The 20,229-nt window shown below is 38.3% G+C and overlaps 1 protein-coding gene across 1 annotated transcript in view; it reads left to right on the top strand.

Annotated features, from left to right (window-relative positions):
* LOC121084427 (dynein heavy chain 5, axonemal-like) overlaps positions 1-20,229 on the top strand; it is a 184,156-nt gene that overhangs the window by 1,979 nt on the left and 161,948 nt on the right. Inside the window, exons 2-13 of the mRNA XM_040585836.1 lie at positions 156-342; positions 4,426-4,517; positions 6,034-6,222; positions 6,323-6,397; positions 9,347-9,433; positions 10,453-10,524; positions 13,316-13,417; positions 14,341-14,527; positions 15,702-15,867; positions 15,976-16,069; positions 17,257-17,355; positions 19,261-19,442. Coding sequence (XP_040441770.1) covers positions 156-342; positions 4,426-4,517; positions 6,034-6,222; positions 6,323-6,397; positions 9,347-9,433; positions 10,453-10,524; positions 13,316-13,417; positions 14,341-14,527; positions 15,702-15,867; positions 15,976-16,069; positions 17,257-17,355; positions 19,261-19,442 — 1,532 coding nt within the window. The remainder of the gene's footprint in view (positions 1-155; positions 343-4,425; positions 4,518-6,033; positions 6,223-6,322; positions 6,398-9,346; positions 9,434-10,452; positions 10,525-13,315; positions 13,418-14,340; positions 14,528-15,701; positions 15,868-15,975; positions 16,070-17,256; positions 17,356-19,260; positions 19,443-20,229) is intronic.

The following is a 20,229-nucleotide window of genomic DNA, read 5'->3' as shown; positions in this document are numbered from 1 at the left end:
AGATCTTCTAATTTTAAAGTAGCAAACAAAATCAGAGAATTTTTTTTTCTTGCTAGTCTATCATATTGGTGTTATAACAGGAACAAAAATAGCAAAGGTGGTGTTGGTTGTTACAATATTACGTTGTCTGGTAATTTTCTGTATTGTTGATTTAGGTTGGTTTTTGTGTGGTGGAGGAGATGGAGGAGACTGTGGGGAGTGAGAATGAGTTAGGGGGAAAAGTCGAGCCAGCTTCCTGCCCTGGTCAGTCTGCACAGCAGGAATCTGAACTACTGAGAGCAACACAACTTTCTTCCAAACCTGATATTGATCTCTGTCCGCCTCTCATTGCTATAAAAAAAGGTAAGGGAGAAAATAATTATAAGTACTTCATGTTGGCTTTGTATGGAAAAAAAAATGCAGGAACAAAATGAGAAACCAATTATTAAGTAGAGTGTTTAAGTTTATAATGTACTTATATATACTGAGTGTGTATGTGCTATTCTGAATGTGCCAGTGTAGGGACTGCAATGTGCAATTTTCAGCTTTATAAATATATATGTACATATAAATAATGAAATGCATGTATGTGTTTTATATATATATATATAAAACAGGGTCATGCATGGTGCAACTCTGATCCCTTAGCATAGTTCCTAGTGTTCATTCATAGTAACATGATTAGAACCATTTTTTCTGGAATTAAATTGCATACTACTCTATATTATGGTATACTCTGTAGTACGGCATATAGTATGGTATCTTTTTTCTGGACTATATTAATTATTAATTATTATATTAATAATTATGATATTAAAATAGTACATTGAATAGTTCAAAGATTATTGAATGTGGCCTCATGATGGCATCAGGTAGCTCCAGAGTGGGCATTTGTAAATCCATGGGCCCTGATGGGATGCAGTCACGAGCATGGGAGGAGCTGGCTGATGTCATCGCAAGGCTATGTTCAGTATTCTTTGTTCATGGCAACTTGGAGAGGTGGCCTGGAGGAAAGCTAATGTCACTCCCATCTCTGAGAAGGGCAAGAAGGAGGACTAGGGTAACGACAAGCTAGTCAGCCTAACCTCAGTCTCTGGGAAGGTGATAGCACAGCCAATCCTGGATAGCATTTCCAGGCACGTGAGGGATAACAATGTGATTGGGAGTAGCCAGCATGGATTCACCAAGGGAAGAAATGCTTGACCAACCTCATTGCCTTTTGCAATGCAGCCATTGGCTTGGTAGGTAGGGGGAGTGCAGTCAATGTGGTCTATCTTTTCTTTAGTAAGGCTTTTGACATTTTTCTGTTGGGACTTTTTTATTGTGCCCCTTGAGACAAATTAAACACACGTTTGTGCTGAAATATATATAAAAAAATAAAAATAATGAAAAATGCATTGGACAGTCCTACTGCCGTAACTGATTCTGTAAGAAGTCTGCAAAGATACTTCTTGAGATGATTCCTTATATAGACTTGCACGGCATCAGTCCCGTGAACACCACCATTAAGCACCTCAGCTCAGCCTTGGGTCCATCAGCTAGTACTGGCTCTGCTGCCAGAAGGGTGAGCCTCCATGCCAGGAAGGCTGCAGGATGATGCTGTGGCTGTTTCTTATCTGATCACCAAGGGACACTACACTCCCTTACTGGGAGTTGTTCTGTATCTGGCATTCCTGCTTCCAGCCAGTTTAACCCGTTCTGCAGTTGGGCCTTCTTGCCCTTTGTGCTAGATTGTTCCTGGGTCACACATTACCACTACTGAGCAGTTACGATTTGAACTTCCCCTTTGCTCCTGTAAGATCCTTATAGAGAAGCTAATGAAGCGTGGGCTGGCTGAGCAGTGAGATGGATGGAAAACTGATTGAACAGACAAGCCCAGAGGGTTGTGGCCAGTGGCCAGTCCTGTTTAACTTCTTCATTAATGTTCTGAGTGATGGGGCAGAGTGTACCCTTAGCAAGGCTGCTGATAACACAAAACTGGGAGGGGTGGCCAAGTCACCAGGAAGTAATGCTGCCATTCAGAGGGACCTTGTGTGACAGAGAAGTTGGGCTGACAGGAACCTCAGGCAGTTCAACAAGCGGAAGTGTAAATTACTGTACCTGGGGAGGAACAAGCCCAGGTAGCAGTACGTGGTGGGAGCTGACCAGATGGAAATCAGATTGGCAGGAAAGGACCTGGGGGTCTTGGTGGACACGAAGTTGAACATGAACCGGCAATGGGCCCTTGTGGCAGAGAAGGCTAATGATACCATGGGCTGGATGAGGAGAAATGTTGCCAGTAGGTCAAGGAAGGTGATCCATCCTCTCCACTCAGCACTGCTGAGGCTTCACCTGGAATACTGTGTCCAGTTCTAGACTCCCTGGTACAAGAGAGACATGGACATACCGGAAAGAGTCCAGTGAAGGGCTGTGAAGATGATGAAGGCACTGGAGCATCTTTCCTATGAGGAAAGGCTGAGAGAGTTGGGACTGTTCAGGCTGGAGAAGAGGAGGCTTGGGTAGGGGGGAATTTCATTAGGATGTATAAATACCTGAAGGGAGGGTGTAAAGAAGATGGAGCCAGTCTCTTTTCAGTGGTGCTCAGGTGTCCCGGTTTCATCTGGGAGGGAGTTAACTTTCTTAGTAGCTGGTACAGCGCTGTGTTTTAGATTTGGTGTGAGAACAACGTTGATAGCACACTGGTGTTTTTAGTTGTGGCTGGGTGATGTTTATACTAAGTCAAGGACTTTTTGGTTTCTTGGGCCCTGCCAGCGACAGGGCTGGAGGGGACACAGCCAGGACAGCTGACCTGAACCAGCCAAAGGGATATTCCATACTATGGGATGTCATGCTTGGTATATAAACTTGGGGGATTAGCTGGGGTCTGGGGATTTTTTCTTGGGAACTGGCTGGGCATCGGTCAGCGGGCGGCGAGCAGTTGTACTGTGCATCACTTGTTTTCCTTTCTCCCTTTTCCTTTGGATTTTATCCTTTTCACCACCTTTCCATTATAACTGTTCTTATTATTATTGTTATTGCTGTTGTTCTTAGCTTTTTATTCTGTTTAAATTATTACATTGTTCTTATCTCAACCCTTGAATTTTACATTCCTTACCGATTCTCCTCCCCACCATTCCAGATGGAGGGGGAATGAGTGAGCGTGGTACTTGGTTGCCTGCTGGGGTGAAACCACAACACCGGGACAGGACAAGAGGCAATGGGCACAAACTGAAACACTCGAGGTTCTGTCTGAACATCAGGAAACACTTTTTCACTGTGAGGGTGACCAAGCACTGGCAGAGATTATCCAGAGAGGCTGTGGAGTCTCCTTCCTTGGAGATACTGAAAAACTGTCTGGGCATGATCCTGGGTAACCAGCTCCATATGACTCTGCTTGAGCAGAGGGATGGACCAGATGACCTCCAAAGGTCCCTTCCAGTTTAAACCATTTTATGATTCCGTGCATAACACATCATAATCAGGGGAAAAGTGACACAATCATAAGAAAATTCATAAGGAAATGAGTGCTATTATATTATTCATTTTAGTCACAATTTCATAATTTATTTAGACTAGGTTAAACAGTAGTTCTGGAAGTTTAGTGAGCCGCTCATTAACACTACTGCATGGTCCACTGAGGATCCTATTTGCTACAAGGATGGGACCTAAATATCATCATCTGAGAAATAAAATGGTTGCTTTTCCTTGGACTAAAAGCAAGCTTTAGCAATTACAAATAGTGTTGTTCAGTGCTTTCAAATAATTATCTTTTTGAAGCTAAGTAAAACAGTGTTTCTGTTAAGAAGAAATAAAGTATATTTAGGAATGCTTTGTAATTTTTTAAAAAGAGAAATGGTGGCTGGCTGGAGATAAGTTATTGTACTTAACATCAGGAAAACATAAATACATGTATTTCTTAGTTAAATGACTTAACAGAAGACAGTTACACATTCTAGTATATCTCTTGTTTTTATTACAAATAATAACAATCTTTATTCTTCTGATATTCCATGTGTGCAAGTTGTCTTGCTAGTCTCTGCAATTAGCAAGTTTGTCAGAAATGCGTGAGACTGACAATCAGAATTTAGATAAAGAAGTAGCAAGATGAATAACTGGTTGACAATAGCAAGTCTTATAAGTGACAATATTACAGAATGTCTATTTTTGCTAGACCTGATTTCTTCAAGCTAGTACCTTAATATGCTTTTTCTTACATCTACTGTTATCAGCAGGGATTGATTGTAATTGAACTTGAGATAAAAAACATTATAGGACATCTTTTCCCCCTAACAGCTTCTAAGGGTTTCTGCTGAGGCACAGGTTTTATAATATTCCTTTCATGTCTCATTTTCCCCAGTCCGAGAAGGGGTTAGCCAGCAGATATTAAGACACAGCACTGCAGGACTTCTAAATGCATTTATTGTGCATACACTGTAATAATTAGGACTTGTCACTTCTTTTTACTAGATACAGAAAGTAAGCATCGTAGACGTGAAGGGGACCTGAAAACAAGGAGCACTGAGCTAGGATTTGCTGTCACAGGATCACCTGTTCTTCTGGCAAGTGTTTTCATGCTAAAATAGGTGGTCACTTGGCTACCTTTTGTCTGTTAAATTTTCTTCTGTACAGATTATTCTTGAAGTCTTCATTGACAAAAGTTTGGCTAATACTGGACGGTGCTGTGCTCCTTCAGTCTGTGTTAATTACAAGCAAAACCAACAGTGAACCACTTAAAAGTGTATAACAGTGTTAGGTCATTTACTTTCTGTGCTCTTAATGTGTATTGTTGGGATTTTGGTTTTTTGGGTGGTTTTTTTTTTTTTATCATCCACTGGTAAATCCCCTTTCCTTGTCAAGATGAAAATTAGTATTGATTAAGAATACTTGAATAAGGTCTTGCTGCATCAGAGAAGGCATATGCAAAATGAGAGATCCAGCTGTTGGTATGGAAGCCAGAGATAACAGAAGACTGACACAGATGAGTTGGGACCTACATGGGAGAAGAATGAATGGTGAATCACAAAAGATGTAGCTTTTAAAGACATCAGAATGGTGCTGACCAACAACTACAGGTATTCAGGCATTCTTGGTGTTTCCTGGTCTCAGAGATGCAGGTAGAGACAGCAGTGATGTAAAACATCCGTTCAGAGTCAGGCAGGACCAAATGGTAGGAGGCAAAGGTGGATGCTGGTCAGCTTTTTGTTTTGTTTTTTTTTTTTTTAATCCAAGAGTAAATCAGGATTGCTCAATTACAATCCCTAGTTTGGAGTACTGGGGAGATGATGTAATTTTTCTTGTTTTCTCTCCAATAACAAATGTGAGGTACAGAGACACTCCAGACATCCCCAGACTCCAGATACCATGTCAGTGGGAACTGTGTGTAGAAGAAAATGCTCAGTGTGGTGATGTTTTTACCCAAATCTTTAGTGTTCTGTAGAGCATCTGAAGATTATCTGTTGGCTTAAAAATGTTATTCACCCTCTCTATTTTCAGTCTTCTTCACGCTGTTATGAAGTTTTCAAAAAATCCTTCGTTTACATAGATTTCCTTCTTTATCATTCTGCTACTATCTTTATATGACCTGTGTTTTAAACATCGATTACATATTTATTCTAGCAGTGACAGATGTTATAATGGATTTGTTTTATTTATTTCCTTTGAGGTAATAACGATACTATATATTAAAATGCTGGCAGTATAGAGATAGATCTGGTCCCAAATTTGGAATATGGACATATAGAAGGTTCAAAGCTGGATTCACAAAGCTGAGGTTTGAATTAGGGCCTTTATAGTGCTAAATTTTTATTGTGACCTTGGCCTGGATCCACATCTGATTCTGATGTCCTGATCTGAAGTTTTGGATCAGAAGTTTCCATTCTAGCAGCTTTATACTGAGAAATAATTCTGGTGTAACAAGTTAACTATTACTGATCTTTTCCCTCTGCATTCCTTAGATGTAATTTTTTATGTTCCTGCTTAAAGTAGTTTATGAAATCAGCTTAAATATCAACAATACAAAATGGAGTCCTTAAGTAAGGAAAAAGAATGTCTCTATAACAAACTTTTATTTTCTAGACAACTGGTAAGAAAAATGTAGTACTTTCCAGTGAAACTAGGAAAGAACTAGCCAAGCAAGCCAAAGTCACCAAAGAGGAGCGAAGAGCTCAGATAGATGAAAGACACAAGTATTTGATATCAAGATTAGCAGATGGGATAGGCTTAAGTGAGCAGCAAGTGGAGGAGGCCATTATTTCTGATGACAAGGTAAATATTAATTAAGTTATTATTATTAAATGTGTTTCCAAAAATTTCCCATCTTTTGGAACTACTTCACAATTAACCACACTCGTAATTTTGTTCTTAGTTTCAACTCACAGAACAATTCTTTGCCCCTAGTGGACTTAAAAAGTTGCTCTTCTTTTACCAAGATGTATTGCAGGTATGTTACTGTTATTACTTCTGCAAAAACAAAGTTGCATTTTTTTAAAAAAATCACATCACTGTTGCAAAATTCAGAATGTCTTAACAGAGATTTTTTTTTTGCTATGCATGCCAGTATGGAAAGAACTTGGATCTCATTGTTTAGATACTGACACTGTCTTACATGCAAACAGGAAAATGCCCTGTGACATGGTTTGATGCTGTTCTTGTTTTCACAGAAGAAAACGTAAAAATTACTTAAAACTTAAAAGAACTCTTAAAAACTTATAAAAAAAACCCTTTAAAACCTCTTGCTCTTTTGAGACCCCCACCTGGACTTGAATATTCAGGTCTGGGACTTGAATTCAGGTCTGGGGCCCCCAGCATAAGGAGGACATCAGTCTGTTGGAGTGAGTCCAGAGGAGGGCCACGAGGATGATCAGAGGGCTGGAGGACCTCTCTCATGTGATAACAGGCTGAGAGAGTTGGGGTTGTTCAGCCTGGAGAAGAGGAGGCTCTGGGCAGACCTTACAGCAGCCTTCTAGTACCTAAAGGGGATCTACAAGAAAGCTGGAGAGGGACTTTTTACAAGGGCATGTAGTGATAGGACAAGGAGGAATGGTTTTAAGCTGAAAGAGGGTGGACTTGTATTAGATATTAGGAAGAAATTCTTTACAGTGAGGGTGGTGAGACACTGGCACAGGTTGCATGGAGAAGTTGCGGATGCCTTGTTCCTGGGAGTGTTCAAGGCCAGGTTGGATGGGGCTTTGAGCAGCCTGGTCTAGTGGAAGGTGTCTCTGCCCATGGCAGTGGGGTTGGAACTAAATGATCTTTAAGATTCCTTCCAACCCAAACCGTTCTATGGTAAAAATGGCCAAGTAAAGTAAAAATCCAGACTTCAAAAATGATAAAGATAATTGAGGCATAGTGTTCAGAGTTTGAAAAGACTAGATTAGCTAACATATGTATTACAGGAATGGGGGAACTAACTGTCTGTGTAAGAACCATTTTGTCTTCTTTTGGTTTGAACTGCACCAACTACAATATGGACCAAGCATTGTTTCAAAAGGGTGAAAAGTAATGCAATTTCTTTCTAAATTAAGGTGGTTTCATATTCAAGTCTGTCCCATTCTATGGCAAATAATTTTGAGCTTGGGAAACAGTAAGTAGAAAGAAGGTGGTTGTGGTCCCCAAGATGTATCTGTGTCCCATTCAATTTTGAGAAGGAGAAGCCTCCTCATAAAAAGCAAAATCATTGTTCAGCTTCCACTGAGTGTGTGATATCAGAAGGTGCCAAGCAACTTAAAATTGCCTAATATGACTATTGTGGGATTCCTGAACTGCAGAAGTCCTTCCTCAGTCCTTTCAGGTTATGCCATTGAGCAGCCATGTTAGTGTAAGCTGTCTCCATGTGGTGCTGTTTTAGGCTTGTTGAGGAGAAAAACTGATTGATAATGCTTGATTGTCAGTTGATTGCAAGGATCAATTACAGATTCATTCTAACCTAGGTAAGTTAAAAGAACTTTTGAGTGTTATTGGAATTGCTTGGAGGCTTTGCAAAGCACAGAATCAGCTCAGCTGTTAAAGCAGTTTAATCAGTTTTTCTTTTCACTGGGACTGTTCATGCACATTTCTGGGATGAACATGTTCTCTGACTTAAATCAAGATGAAACTAAAAATCTTGAAATTGTTTTCCTTAACTGACAAGCCAGAAATTAAATGTCCAGCTTGGTTTAAGTGAAACATTTCATTTCTCCATGAATTTTGTTTTATTTTGGCCTTTTTAACCATTTAAATATGAATTTATGAAAATTTTGTTGCAAAACCAGCATAGCATAAAAATAAATATTTCTGATGGAGTATATGAATGCCATCTCTAGCATCTTCCACTCCATTTTGATGAGTGAAGAGATGTCATTATATTGACTGTTCTGGTCAGTTTGGAGAATTCAGACATATTGGAGAATTGGAGATTATTCAGGGGCAGTATCATACATGTTTGCTCTGTTCTTACCCATTTATGTCCATTCTTGGAGACAAAATACTGGCCAGGGCAGACTGTTGACCTGACCTAGTAGGCATGTTCTTACAAAGATTTGTCAAAGATCTTTTCTTCAGTGCTGCTTATCTCTCCTTTTCACCAACTTGGATGCACGATCAGCTGAGACTGTGCATACGAGTTAGAAGATGTTGTTTTGGGGTGGAAGTGGGGAGCTATTGCTGTGTATCATATGTCACACATTTAGTCTAGCAGGAGCTGAACATTTGAGATTTTAGGAAGAGGCCTCTCCCCAGCTTGAAAGAGAAATACTCTGGCAGGCTTCTTCCATAGAGTTTTCTGTTACGTTATTCCAGGTTTCAACAGATTATTTTCCAAAGTGCATGACAGAAAATTAGAGGGAAGCCAGTCTTTACTAAGCTTAAACATTTTGTTGCTTTGAAGAGAAGAGGTTGTAGATATATCTCAGTGGAAAGAAACCAGTGGCAGCATATCTTCACAGAGGGAAAGTTTTTCAAAGCGATGTATGGTTAAAGACATGGGTTGAAAACTAAATTCCTTTCCACTGTTGGTAGGATTTAGCTGGCAGTGTTGCTTGTGAGTCCCACTCACAATTATAACTTTGCAGACCAGGCACATGATTCTTTCTGCAAGCCATCCAGCTTGTTTCCATGGAGGAACTTGCTCTAGGAAACACTCCAGATTTAATTTTATTATGTTTTCTGATATTTTTGCCCCTTCTTTGAGCTTTTTTTCTGAAAGAACAACGCTATGAAACTGTTTACTGGGGATTGTGAGATTCATGCAAAGTTTATTCTCTGAATAAAGACAAGCTCACAATTTCTGTCAGGGAATTACTATCTGGTTCAGAATGACCTTAGTTATAATTCACATACTCAAATAGGATGAGGTATTTGTGTTATAATGGTTTTTATTTTATTAACCTCTTATTTATAATTAAATTGCTAGCAAAAGTCAAATGCATCATCGACGTCAGATGGGTCAATGAGCAGCCTGCTTCAGAAGAAATTATTTATTACCATGGGTTCTACTGAGGTATGGTTGAAAAATTCATTAGATGACATTTAGAAAGTAAAATATTGAAAAAACATAATAGCTGTGCAGTGTTAAACAGCTTTTTGTAATTTTTGGATATATATTTAAGTACTTGGTCCATGTTCTTATAATGCAAGGTCTCCCAACATTTCTTGAGCTGAGGTTGGAGTTCAGCACTAAAGAAGTAGTGATTAATGGGCTTAACTATCTGAGAGGACAGCAGGTCAAATAAACTCTTGTTAAAAAATTGCAGATCCTAACATTTTTATTAATGATTGCATGTTAAGTATTTTACAGTGCTTGTGTGCTTCTAGTTTAACAGTACTGTTCCTCAGTGGTTCTGTATTTCTTTTCATATAATAATACTAAATATTATTCCCAAAATACCTTTAATAATTTATTTATTCCATTCAAATTCTTATAAGTACCTCTTCGCTGTAATGTCTAAACATTAATCTGCAGTGTATTCAGGGTAGTCATTAAGATTTCTTACTAGTTTTCTTTCTTTACATCAATTTGGGGGGCGTCGGGTGTACCATATACAATTTCCTCTGAATAAGGCATGGTGATACCTTCCCCGCCCCCCCCCCCCCCCCCCCCCCCCCCCCCGCCCCATGAGCTTATTTTAACATTGTTGCATTAGAAAAGACATAGCTGAAGAATTCTACCTTGTTTTCTGAGAAGTGAGGTTCATTCCTCTGCCAGTCGGACCAATTGGAATGGCTTTTCAAATTTGTTATAGATGAATTATTATTAGATTTAATAGATTAAAAATAAGCATTGTTGCAGTACTGATTTGAAACTTTTACATTACTTCAGTCCATCAAAAAGACGAAAATACATGCTAAAAAGTATTTGGATCAGAAAGTTGTAGTAATGTTTAGATTCCCTTTTAAAAAATTAAATTACCTTTTTGAGTAACTAAATTTTAACAATTTTGTTTTCAGCACATTTTTAAGTTGTGAAGTAAATTATACATGCATATTTTTTTTAACTGCATGTTTTTGTCCTTTTTACAGGACTTTAAAGGAACCTGTGCATTTTTCCTAAGGACATCAGATAAAGTTATAACTGCATCAAATGTTTCCCAGGTCAGACCAAAATTATACAGTGTTTGCAGTGTACTTGATATTTCTGGAGATTGTTATTCATGCCACTGCAGTCAGAAAAAGAAGTGAGGAGTGCTTTCATTAAAAGGTCTGGTTCTGTGTTTAACAGAAGTTCTTCTTCATCTGAATAAGTGTTTATGATAAAGTGATGTTCTAATGCTTTGGAAATTAGCTACTGCAGTATTATTAAAAACAAGATTTTAATTAATAAATATGCATTCTTAATCAGTCATTAAAAATACATTTTAATGGCAATAAGGAATAAATACCTAAACCAGGAAATTTTCTTTTAGGTAATGAACCTAAATTATGAAAAAGCTGCACTTAAATAACTGGATCTTTTAAACTTAAAAAATAAAGATCATACTTGAAGCTAACTAAAGTAAGGTTTTCCTGCCCCAAGTAGCTTTAGTTGTGTATAAGAAAAGTACTGTAACAGCCTTTTCTGTCTTTCAGGGATATTCATGTACTTGGGGAATATTTGGAATAGAAGAGCATCCAGATATATCTAAGAATAGACATTAAACAAAAAATGTAATAGGCCTGAAATCATATTCTCAAAAGTATTGATGCACTTATTTTTATGTAGTACAGATTTTCTCCTTATTTGTCACCAATAGATTGATGTGTTCTATTTGAGCAGGCCAAAGCTGTAGTGGTTTTTTTCTCCAGCTACAGTCATGGTAGTGCTTCAGTTCTGCCAGTCACTTGGTTCGTAACAATATTTTTACAAATACCTCATCCAGGGGTGTAAAAGTAATTTCTAGGCTTCTTCTTCTCATGCCCTGTCAGTCCTGCGGCGCTGCTTCGCTTGGGTACCTGTCAGAATGGTTGTCCAAACTCTTCAGTTAGCTGCCTAGGTGCCTCCTCTCAGTTCTTTTGTGATCACCTTCTTTTAGCAGGGGCTGTCATGTAGCTGTCATCAAACTTCATTCCTTATACAAAGCAATATTTTTAGATGCTATAGAAGGTAAAACAAGCCCTAATTTTCAGTCAGTCAGTCTTCACACTGATGAGGCTTGGAGCTCAGGCTCAGACTGATTTGCCAAATTTTTGTTTATCCTGAAGATTTGTGTAGAAACAGTTGGAAGGAGAACCAGAGAACCCCCTAAAAATACATGGTTTTGTCCCCTATTTCTCAAGAGAAATAGCTGAACCTTCAGTGTCCTGTGGAAAGAAATGGATCAGCTTGTATGTTGACTTTGTCCTAGAAAATCGGAAGTGTTGAAAGACTTCATTTTCCCTGTCTCCCACTCTCTGCAACAAATGCAAACATTGTCGTATGGGAGAAACTGGCATTGTTAAAAGCATCTGAAGGGGAAAAATAGGTGTCAGTTCATGTCTTCATTTCTTCTGTCCTTTTCTTCTGCTATCTTACTAGTGCAGCCTCTGGCAGAAGGAAATAGTTTAGGAACATTTCCTTGTTAGCAACCTTGTGGGCATCGCCTCCCAGGGAACACGTTCAAACATGCAAAGAAACCTGCTCTTCCTTGTAAGCACTTCTTCAGGCAGAATGATGCCTTGATAGTCATCCATAATTCCTGCACTTTTTGAGAGTTTTCTACCCTCTTGTACTCTAGGTGGATTATAATACTGTGATATTGTTAGGATGTAGTATTCCACCCATGCATAACAACTAAATGTCTTAAATGCTCTTGTTTTGCGTGCAAGTGGGGAACTAGCAAGGAAAACGTTAGTGAAGTAATCAAGAAGCCAAAAATGTCAAGTGTCAATTCATTTGTAGTTGCTGTTCCTAAAACACTCTGAATTGCTGTCTTTGCAAAGGCAAAAGTTGGGTGTTGAAGCCTCCAAGCCAGAACTCAGCACACTTTCCCCCATGTCAGTAAAGCATTCATTATGATGGAGGCAAAATCAGTGTATGTGCAGTTCAGAAGTTCTGAATGAGACTCCCTCTCTACTAACAAGAGCCATACGCAGAGCCAAAATGGCTAATCATTATGGGTTGTAGAAAGCACACGGCCCATGTTTAGGATGTATATACTTGTAAGCAAAATGCCAGCAGCAGCAGAGCCAACCAGTCCATAAGTGGACAGTGTTGGAAAAAGATGTAATCCCTCACTTATTTGTGCTTTATGTTCTGCAGTAAAATTCCATTCACTAGTCTCTCTCCCTGTCCCCAGCTGCAGCAATTTACCACTTCTTGCTTCACATTAGCTAGACCAGACAATTTCCTGACCACTTCAGGGCTGACCAAGTTAAAGCACATTGCTAAGTGCCTTATCTAAATGCCTCTTAAACCCTGACAGGCGTGGGGCATCCACCACCTCTCTAGGAAGCCTGTTCCAGTGTTTGCCCATGCTCCTGGTAAAGAAATGCTTCCTGAGTATGAGCTCATTAACAATGAACCGGAGAGAACCGCACAACTGACAGAAGCATTTCTTGCCCGATACCTCTGTTGTCCTTTTTTAGGCATTTATGATAGATGGAAGCTGTTGCTCTAAAACAGAAGTACAGACATATAATTGCCTTAAGAATAATTAATGCATTGACATTAAATGGTTAATTTTAATTGGTTTCTGGAGTGTTGCTACAATATGGGACCGAGTCTTCTGATGACTCAAGCTTAAGGGCAAGTCTTGGAATTTCTGGTTGAATTTTAGTCTATGTCCAATCCAAACTGGGGGGCAATATCCCATGGAACCTACATGGTTATGGACTGTACATGCATCTGTCATGTGTCTGAATTTCACCCAAGTAGTAAAATGTCACAGAAGTTCATATACACTCTGCTGATTTTTATTTCTTCCTGAAGGAGGTGAATTTTGGCATATTTGATTGTGCTAATGGAAATATCCTTCAGGCCCTGGAACATTTCTTGTCCCAAATCATGATACCAGCACTTAAGTCACAACAGGTAATCAAATGGCTACTCTTTTTTTTTTTTTTTTTCTCAAGAACATGTGAAATTGAGGCAAATGGCTGCTGCAGTCCTATTTGTGCGTCAGCTGAGGATAAAACAGAGGATGCAGAAAGGTACAAGCCTGATACAGGCTTTCATGGGAGTCATGCAATTTGTAGATAAGTGTTATCGTTTATATTCAAGCAATAGCACTAGCTGTAATGCTCATGACAAAGGAGAATATAGCATAGCAGCCATGCTAAGGTAAAACTGTGATGACTATTAAAACTAAGTTAAGCTTGGATTGAAAGTGTTAAGTCCTTCTGGCAGCACAAGGGATCAGCCCATGTTTTTATTCTAGAGCATGGACAGCAAGCACTGTATCACAGACAAAGCATCCAGCTTCTTTGAGTTTTCCTTGTTCAGAGGCACTCACAAAGCATCACAGATTGTTCTGTTGCCTCCAGAAGTACATGTTCAAAAGTAGAAAATATCATGAAGTTTAGTGTCTGTCAAGAATGATTCTGTCGTATGCTATTAATGTATGCTACCATTTTCTCTCAGCCAGGTGCAGGAAGGGAGGTTAGAATCTGTCTTCACTGTTCAAAGCGCACCAAACCGGACTGGAAAAAAAAAAAAAAAAGATAATTCAGTGTGAAGACAGTGAGAGCAGGGAGACTTTTTTTTTATTTCTCGAGAGCCTCTTGCTTATCTCTTCTTGTCTAACAGAATAATTAAATCAATGCACACTTTAAAGTATTTATGTTGTAGTACAGATGAGTGTATTTTAAAGGACATACTGATAAATCTTAATATACTGCCATGAATAAGAAATACCTTTCTAATGAAAGATAAGATACCTTTTGTGTTCAAAACCCAAACAATTGACCCTCATTTTACTTTTTTTTTTTTTCTGGCATAAATCATAAAATGATCAGAACTGGGGAGCTGTGAAAGAAGGCTTGAAGAACAGCCAGATACAAGACTTTCTGTATTCAGTAGATAAATTTGTGGGTACTTTGTCATCATCAAGACAGAATTTAGAAGATAAAGTTCAGCTTAAAAAAGTGGATATTGATATTTATATTAGCAACTTACAAAACCCATCTGACTACATAACTGCAGGTGAGTGATTCCTATGGCAAAGCAAACACAATGATGCTGTTACAAAATAAATGTTATATCATTAGTAAAAATTTACTTGTAATAATTTATTTGTCTTCCTTGAGCTATATAAATTTTCTGCTTGATTTTGCCAGGTTTTTGACTCTGTAATCATAAAATCATCAATCATTTGCCATCCTTTAATTCATAGATCTTAAAGGATTAGGTAGTTCCTTGACATCATGTACACAGTGGCCTGTGTTCCTCCTAGTTTGCTGGCCAAGTAGTTGCTGAGTGAAGCCATCTAGTGTGTGTATACTCTTCACTTTCTTAGATACTGGGAAAATCCTATCCAATATCGTTTGGCTTGGAGGGCTAAAGAAGATGCATTTATACAAATGTATATATATGCAGAGATGTATGTGTAAGAAAAAGAGTAGTTATGTCTCTTAGAACCATAGCTTTCCACCATTGCTTATCACCACATAGACTTTCAGAAATAATGCCAAACCAGTCAATACTTCTGCAATTCCTCTTAACCTTACATGAGCCTATGGCAGGACGGCTTCCACAGATCTAGTGACCCTTAAGATAATACAATAACATTATATAGCTGGACAAGTTCTTTAGATCCATTTCATAGCACAAGCTCCACAAGTCCTAAATATAACGCACCAAGTGAACTGGACTCCTTCAGCTGCTAGGGCAATTTAAAAGACATGCTGACTCATAAATCACAGGGATTTTTGTGACTTAATAATGTTGTCCATTATGTGATGCTTTTAATATGGAATAGGCTGCAGTGGGAGAAAGAGAAATGTGAAGTAAGCCTTTATTTATGAAATACAAACAGGAAAATATATACATAATGGTTAATGCATTTCTTGGACCTCTGAAACATGATCCTCCCAAAACAACATTGCTGTATTTTTTTCCTTATGAACTCACTGTATTTTTAACTGTTTCCATTGTAAAGGATATGCAGTGGTAACAAGAGTAGGTAGATAAAAGTTGTATGTGTGTGCATCTTGTTGTTACAGTCTTAATCTTTCCCTGTTCTTGGTCACTGATTTGAATATATTTAGCTTACATAGAGTTGCAGTTTATGTTTGACAAGGATATTTCACTTCTGTAGTTAAAGTTCAGTATTTATTCCTTGGTACTTATGAGACTCTCCCATTCTGTGGTTTTGAAGGCAGTAACACAGAGGTCACCGAGAAACTCGAAGAAGCGGTCGTGATCTGGATCAAACAGATCAGACAATTTCTAGTGGAGAGTGAACAAATGAGAAGAGAAGCTGATGACATTGGTCCATCTGCAGAGCTGGAACACTGGAAGACAAGAATGTCATCATTTAACAGGTTAAATCCCTGCATTATTTTTCACAGAACTTAAAAAAAAAATCTTTCTAAAAATAAATGTAAACTTTCCTTCCAAAGAGAGTATTAAATGTGTTTCATTCTTAAAAGCCTTTTAGATGAGATCAAGAGTTCAAGAGTAAAGAAAATTATAAGTATACTTCAGGCGGCAAGATCAAAGACATTAAAGCAGTGGAAAGAGCTGGTAATTACTGTTTTAATGAAAGTTTTAAATGAGTAGAGTACCACGTTTGTGATACACACAGAACTGAACACAATGCTAAAAATAGTTTTGAGTGTTTATGCTGGTTTTGTACTGTGATTTATTACCCGTTTGTTGAAATACATAACACAGATGATATTGAAATTAGATAACTTGAAAAGAAGTGAATGCTTCTGTAATGTGTCTTTCATTACCATAGTGGGTGAAATGGTGGTGCAAAAGTAGAGCAATGCAGCAATATAACATTTTTCTGTCTCTCTCCAGCTGTACCCTGTGCAAGCCAACTGTAGAGATGTCTGAAAGTTCATCATATTGCTTTTAGAATTATTGCCAGCTGACTTTTTGTAGCATTACTGCTACTTCAGATAAGTGGGTATTTGTAATGTAAACTTATCAATCAAAATTGTAGGCAACCCAGAAAATGAGCTGTACATTTTCTGTACATGTACATCCAATCAGAACCCCCCCCCAAACACCATAATGTAGATCTTCTGGCACTTAAGAAGATAGTCTTCTGTTTTGAAAACAGACCAGGAAAACAGTGTCACCTTACTGAGTTTTTGATTTTCTGCTTAACATATTTGCAGACTTATATGATAAATGGAATTTGGATGAGAGTGTCTGTACAGAGCCAGTACAAGCCAAGGAAGATGAATTACATTTCTTTCTTCATGCAGTATTGCCTCCAAAGGACTGGATAGTTCCACCTGTCATGAACAGAGGGATATACAGGCATTAGTTTTGAACTCACTTTCCTTAACAAGTGTTTATTAAAAAATGATGGGAAACACCCTGGTACATTTTAGGGATCTCGCCTAAGTTATGTAGATTGGGTACTGTGCTAAAACCAATGTAAAATTTAAGTCAGATTGTCGACACCACACTATTGTATTTCCATCAGGAAGGAGAAACTTTGGGGGTCTAATTAAGGAGTTCCTTCAAATCGCGTCCAAAATGTTGCTGATTGCCAGGTAGATCTTACCAGTTTTTGCATGTAAAAGCAGTTATTTCATATGTGAAGAATTTTTGAATTATTTGAGAAAACTTCTGTGAGAAAATGTTTGTAAGATGGAATCATAGTCTTGTGGTAGCACGCACTATAAAAGAGCAAGAACCTGTTCAGTAAATTTTGACAGTATTAATTCTGTTTCTGTTTTTTCTCCCTTTAGGATGTTAGTATAACAGTTGCTGCCAATGAAGCTAAAGACAATGTGAGATATTTATATACGTTGGATAAATTTTTTGGTCCACTTGCTAAAGCTTCACCTGTAAGTAGTATTCTAAAGGCACTTAATGTGACATTCAGAAAAGAAAGGAAAAGCTTTTTCTGCTGAAGAGACATCTTTCTCCTTTCAGTATTTTAACTGCTCAGCTTTGACTCCTTTGGCACTAGTGAATTGAGTTTACACATTTTGAATAAATCAGAGATAATACTACTTTTTGTGTAGGAGGCAATTGTCATTCCAGAAGATAACTGAGGGGCATGAAAAAAATAAACAAATTATGTTTTTCCAAACCTGATACAGAGCTGAATTGTCTTTGTGTGGCTGAGCCTTACATAAGGTACTTCCTGTCTCCATGCTTCAGTTAGCAGTTACTTATAATTGTTTTAATGTAGGTATCATAAAATGATCTTAAGCCCTCAGCTGAGCTGAAATTGGGCAGTTTCCACTTATTTTACAGGTTAAAGCTGTTTCTCTTGGAGGTAGCATATATTTACTGACATTCTGATTCAAATGATAAAACTTAATTTCATAACCATGTGGCTCTCAGATTTCATTTTTTAAGTGAGAGTATGAATTCTGAAGATACAGCCTCCAGCTAAAACTGTCTAAGCTTATGTGGTTCAGAAGATATACACATAATCCAGCTGCTTACAATTTTTCTAAATACTGTTTTCAAAGCCTGAACCCTATTTGAATCCGTTATGCTATTTTACACTGCTTTTCTTCTGCAAATATTCACCATTCTGCCATATTGGACTTCACTTTTAGATACCATACTTTTTTTATCCATTGATAGACCAGTCACTGTCTCTCTCTGGTGAATGGGTTAAGGCCCAAGAACAAGGAAGATGCCATAAGCACCGTAGATACTTACCTGAACAAAAGGGGCTTCAGGATGGTTGTGGGATGGTTATGAGATAAGGAGGCCTGGAGAACAAGGAAACTGCAGAGGCTTGGGTGGTTGTGGGATGGTTGTGGGATAAGGAGATGCCTGGGTAATCTCACTTTACAGAGATGTGCAGGACCATAAAGATAAGAAAGTTAGAAAAGAATGGCAACAATAGAAGACCCCAACGACCCCAGCCACTCAGACAGATGACTGCACTGTGTGGACCAGACATCTGCATGTGTTAATGAGTTCCAGGAAATCTCGTGTATATGTGTAACTTCATGGTATATAGCCTCTGAAAGCTTGCCAGATTGTTGGAGCATTTATGGTGGAGCTATCCCCAGCGTGCCCCAGCGCTGCAATAAGGGGTACCTTGCTTAATAACAGTCTGCTGTTAGTGAGTTTTATTATATCTGGACTCCTTACCCAGCTGCACCTAGCTTCCCTCTTAGGTGAGGTTAGAAAGCAAGGGGGTTTGGATGCTAGATCTTTGTATCATTGGATTCTCAGTAGATCTGCCTTGCATTCATTTCTGTGGGACAGAAAACTCTATAGTTCAGTATCCTCGGTAAGAGAGATTATTGTTGCCTTGTCTCCCCCTTCTGGATTTCTCTTCTGTACAGATCTAGGTAAAATGAGCAATGGCCAACTTTATTCTTGTCCTTCCTAGAGCATGCCTTTTGTAGCAGTGCATGGCTTTCCTCAGGTAGCATATTCCTTTGCAAAGCACAGTACAGCACCTCATACACCGGAGGCCATGGCCAAATAGTATACTGTAGCCTCTGTTTTTCCTCTGGAAACTCCCACTCTGGAAGAAGAACTATTCATTTATTTGTTACCCATTCCCCATTTTTTTTTTTTTTTTTGGTCATAATGTGTAAGGTTCCTGCAAATGAATCGGCTGGTCCAGTTCATAATGAGATGTCTACAAGAGCGATGTGTTACAATCAAGAAGTGTTTATCCACTGACAAACATATTGCCAGAGCTGTTACATTTTCCATTGTGTTAATTTTTAGGAAATCTGAAGTGTTGACTTGCCCATTTTTTGCTGTTGTAGGCAACAATGATGGAACACGTACCCAGTTTAATGAATACTGTCTATATGATCTACTGTATATCACCGTACTACAACACGTCAGAGCGCATGACGTCTCTTCTTCTTAAAATCACTAATCAAATGATTAAGACATGCAAGACATATCTATGTGAAGGTGTTTCAAAAATCTGGGATCTGGACAGGTGATAGACTTTTAATGATTTAATCTTCTTTTGTTAACACTAGAAGTAAAATTATAGATTAGTCATCAAGATTATTAAAAGGTAGGTTTAAGTAGCCCTTTGTTCTCCTGCCAGGCGCTGATTTCCATGTTAATTTTAAGCTTGTGATACTCATTTTGTGTTGAATTAAGTACTCTGAAAAAATAAATTTACTATGTGTTGTGAAAAAAACTGTTATTGAAAAGGGTGTAATGTATACCAGTATACAACACTCATTATTTTGTCCCCATGGCTTTTTTTAGACAAACACACTTGAACAATTAGAACAGGGAGATAAGGTTCTTCATAAAGGAGCTCCAAGGACAGACTGGCACAGTTCCATCTAAGGTTAATATTTTGCTGTTACTGGATAGGAAAGTCAGTTTGAGGAAGGGGGCAATTTATAGCAGAACCAGAATCATAGTTCAGTCATACTCTTTTTGGAGCAAAGTATGCGGGTGGGGGATAGGATGGGACTTAGACTTGTATTTTCTGAGTATTCCATGGGGAATGCTGTATGAGCAAACATGTGAAGAGTGTAAATGGTGCCAGTGAAAACTAGAAAACTAGATTTACTGTAAGTTTCCTGGTTAGACATGCCTGAGACTAGTTTTGTTCTTTTCTATTGTTTTTATTACAGCTGTTAGTATAGCAAGAGTTCCTGGTTTTCAGCAATGGAAATGAACAAAAAAGTTTGCCTCAGCTCTAAGGAGCTTGCAATCCAAAACATAAGAAGAGCTTGCAACATGAAATATAAGAAGTGAATAGT

The sequence above is a fragment of the Falco naumanni genome, chromosome 3 (genome assembly GCF_017639655.2).
Source record: "Falco naumanni isolate bFalNau1 chromosome 3, bFalNau1.pat, whole genome shotgun sequence".
Classification (NCBI taxonomy): Eukaryota; Metazoa; Chordata; class Aves; order Falconiformes; family Falconidae; genus Falco; species Falco naumanni.
Note: the sequence above shows the minus strand (reverse complement) of the source record. Positions and strands in the feature narration are given on the sequence as shown.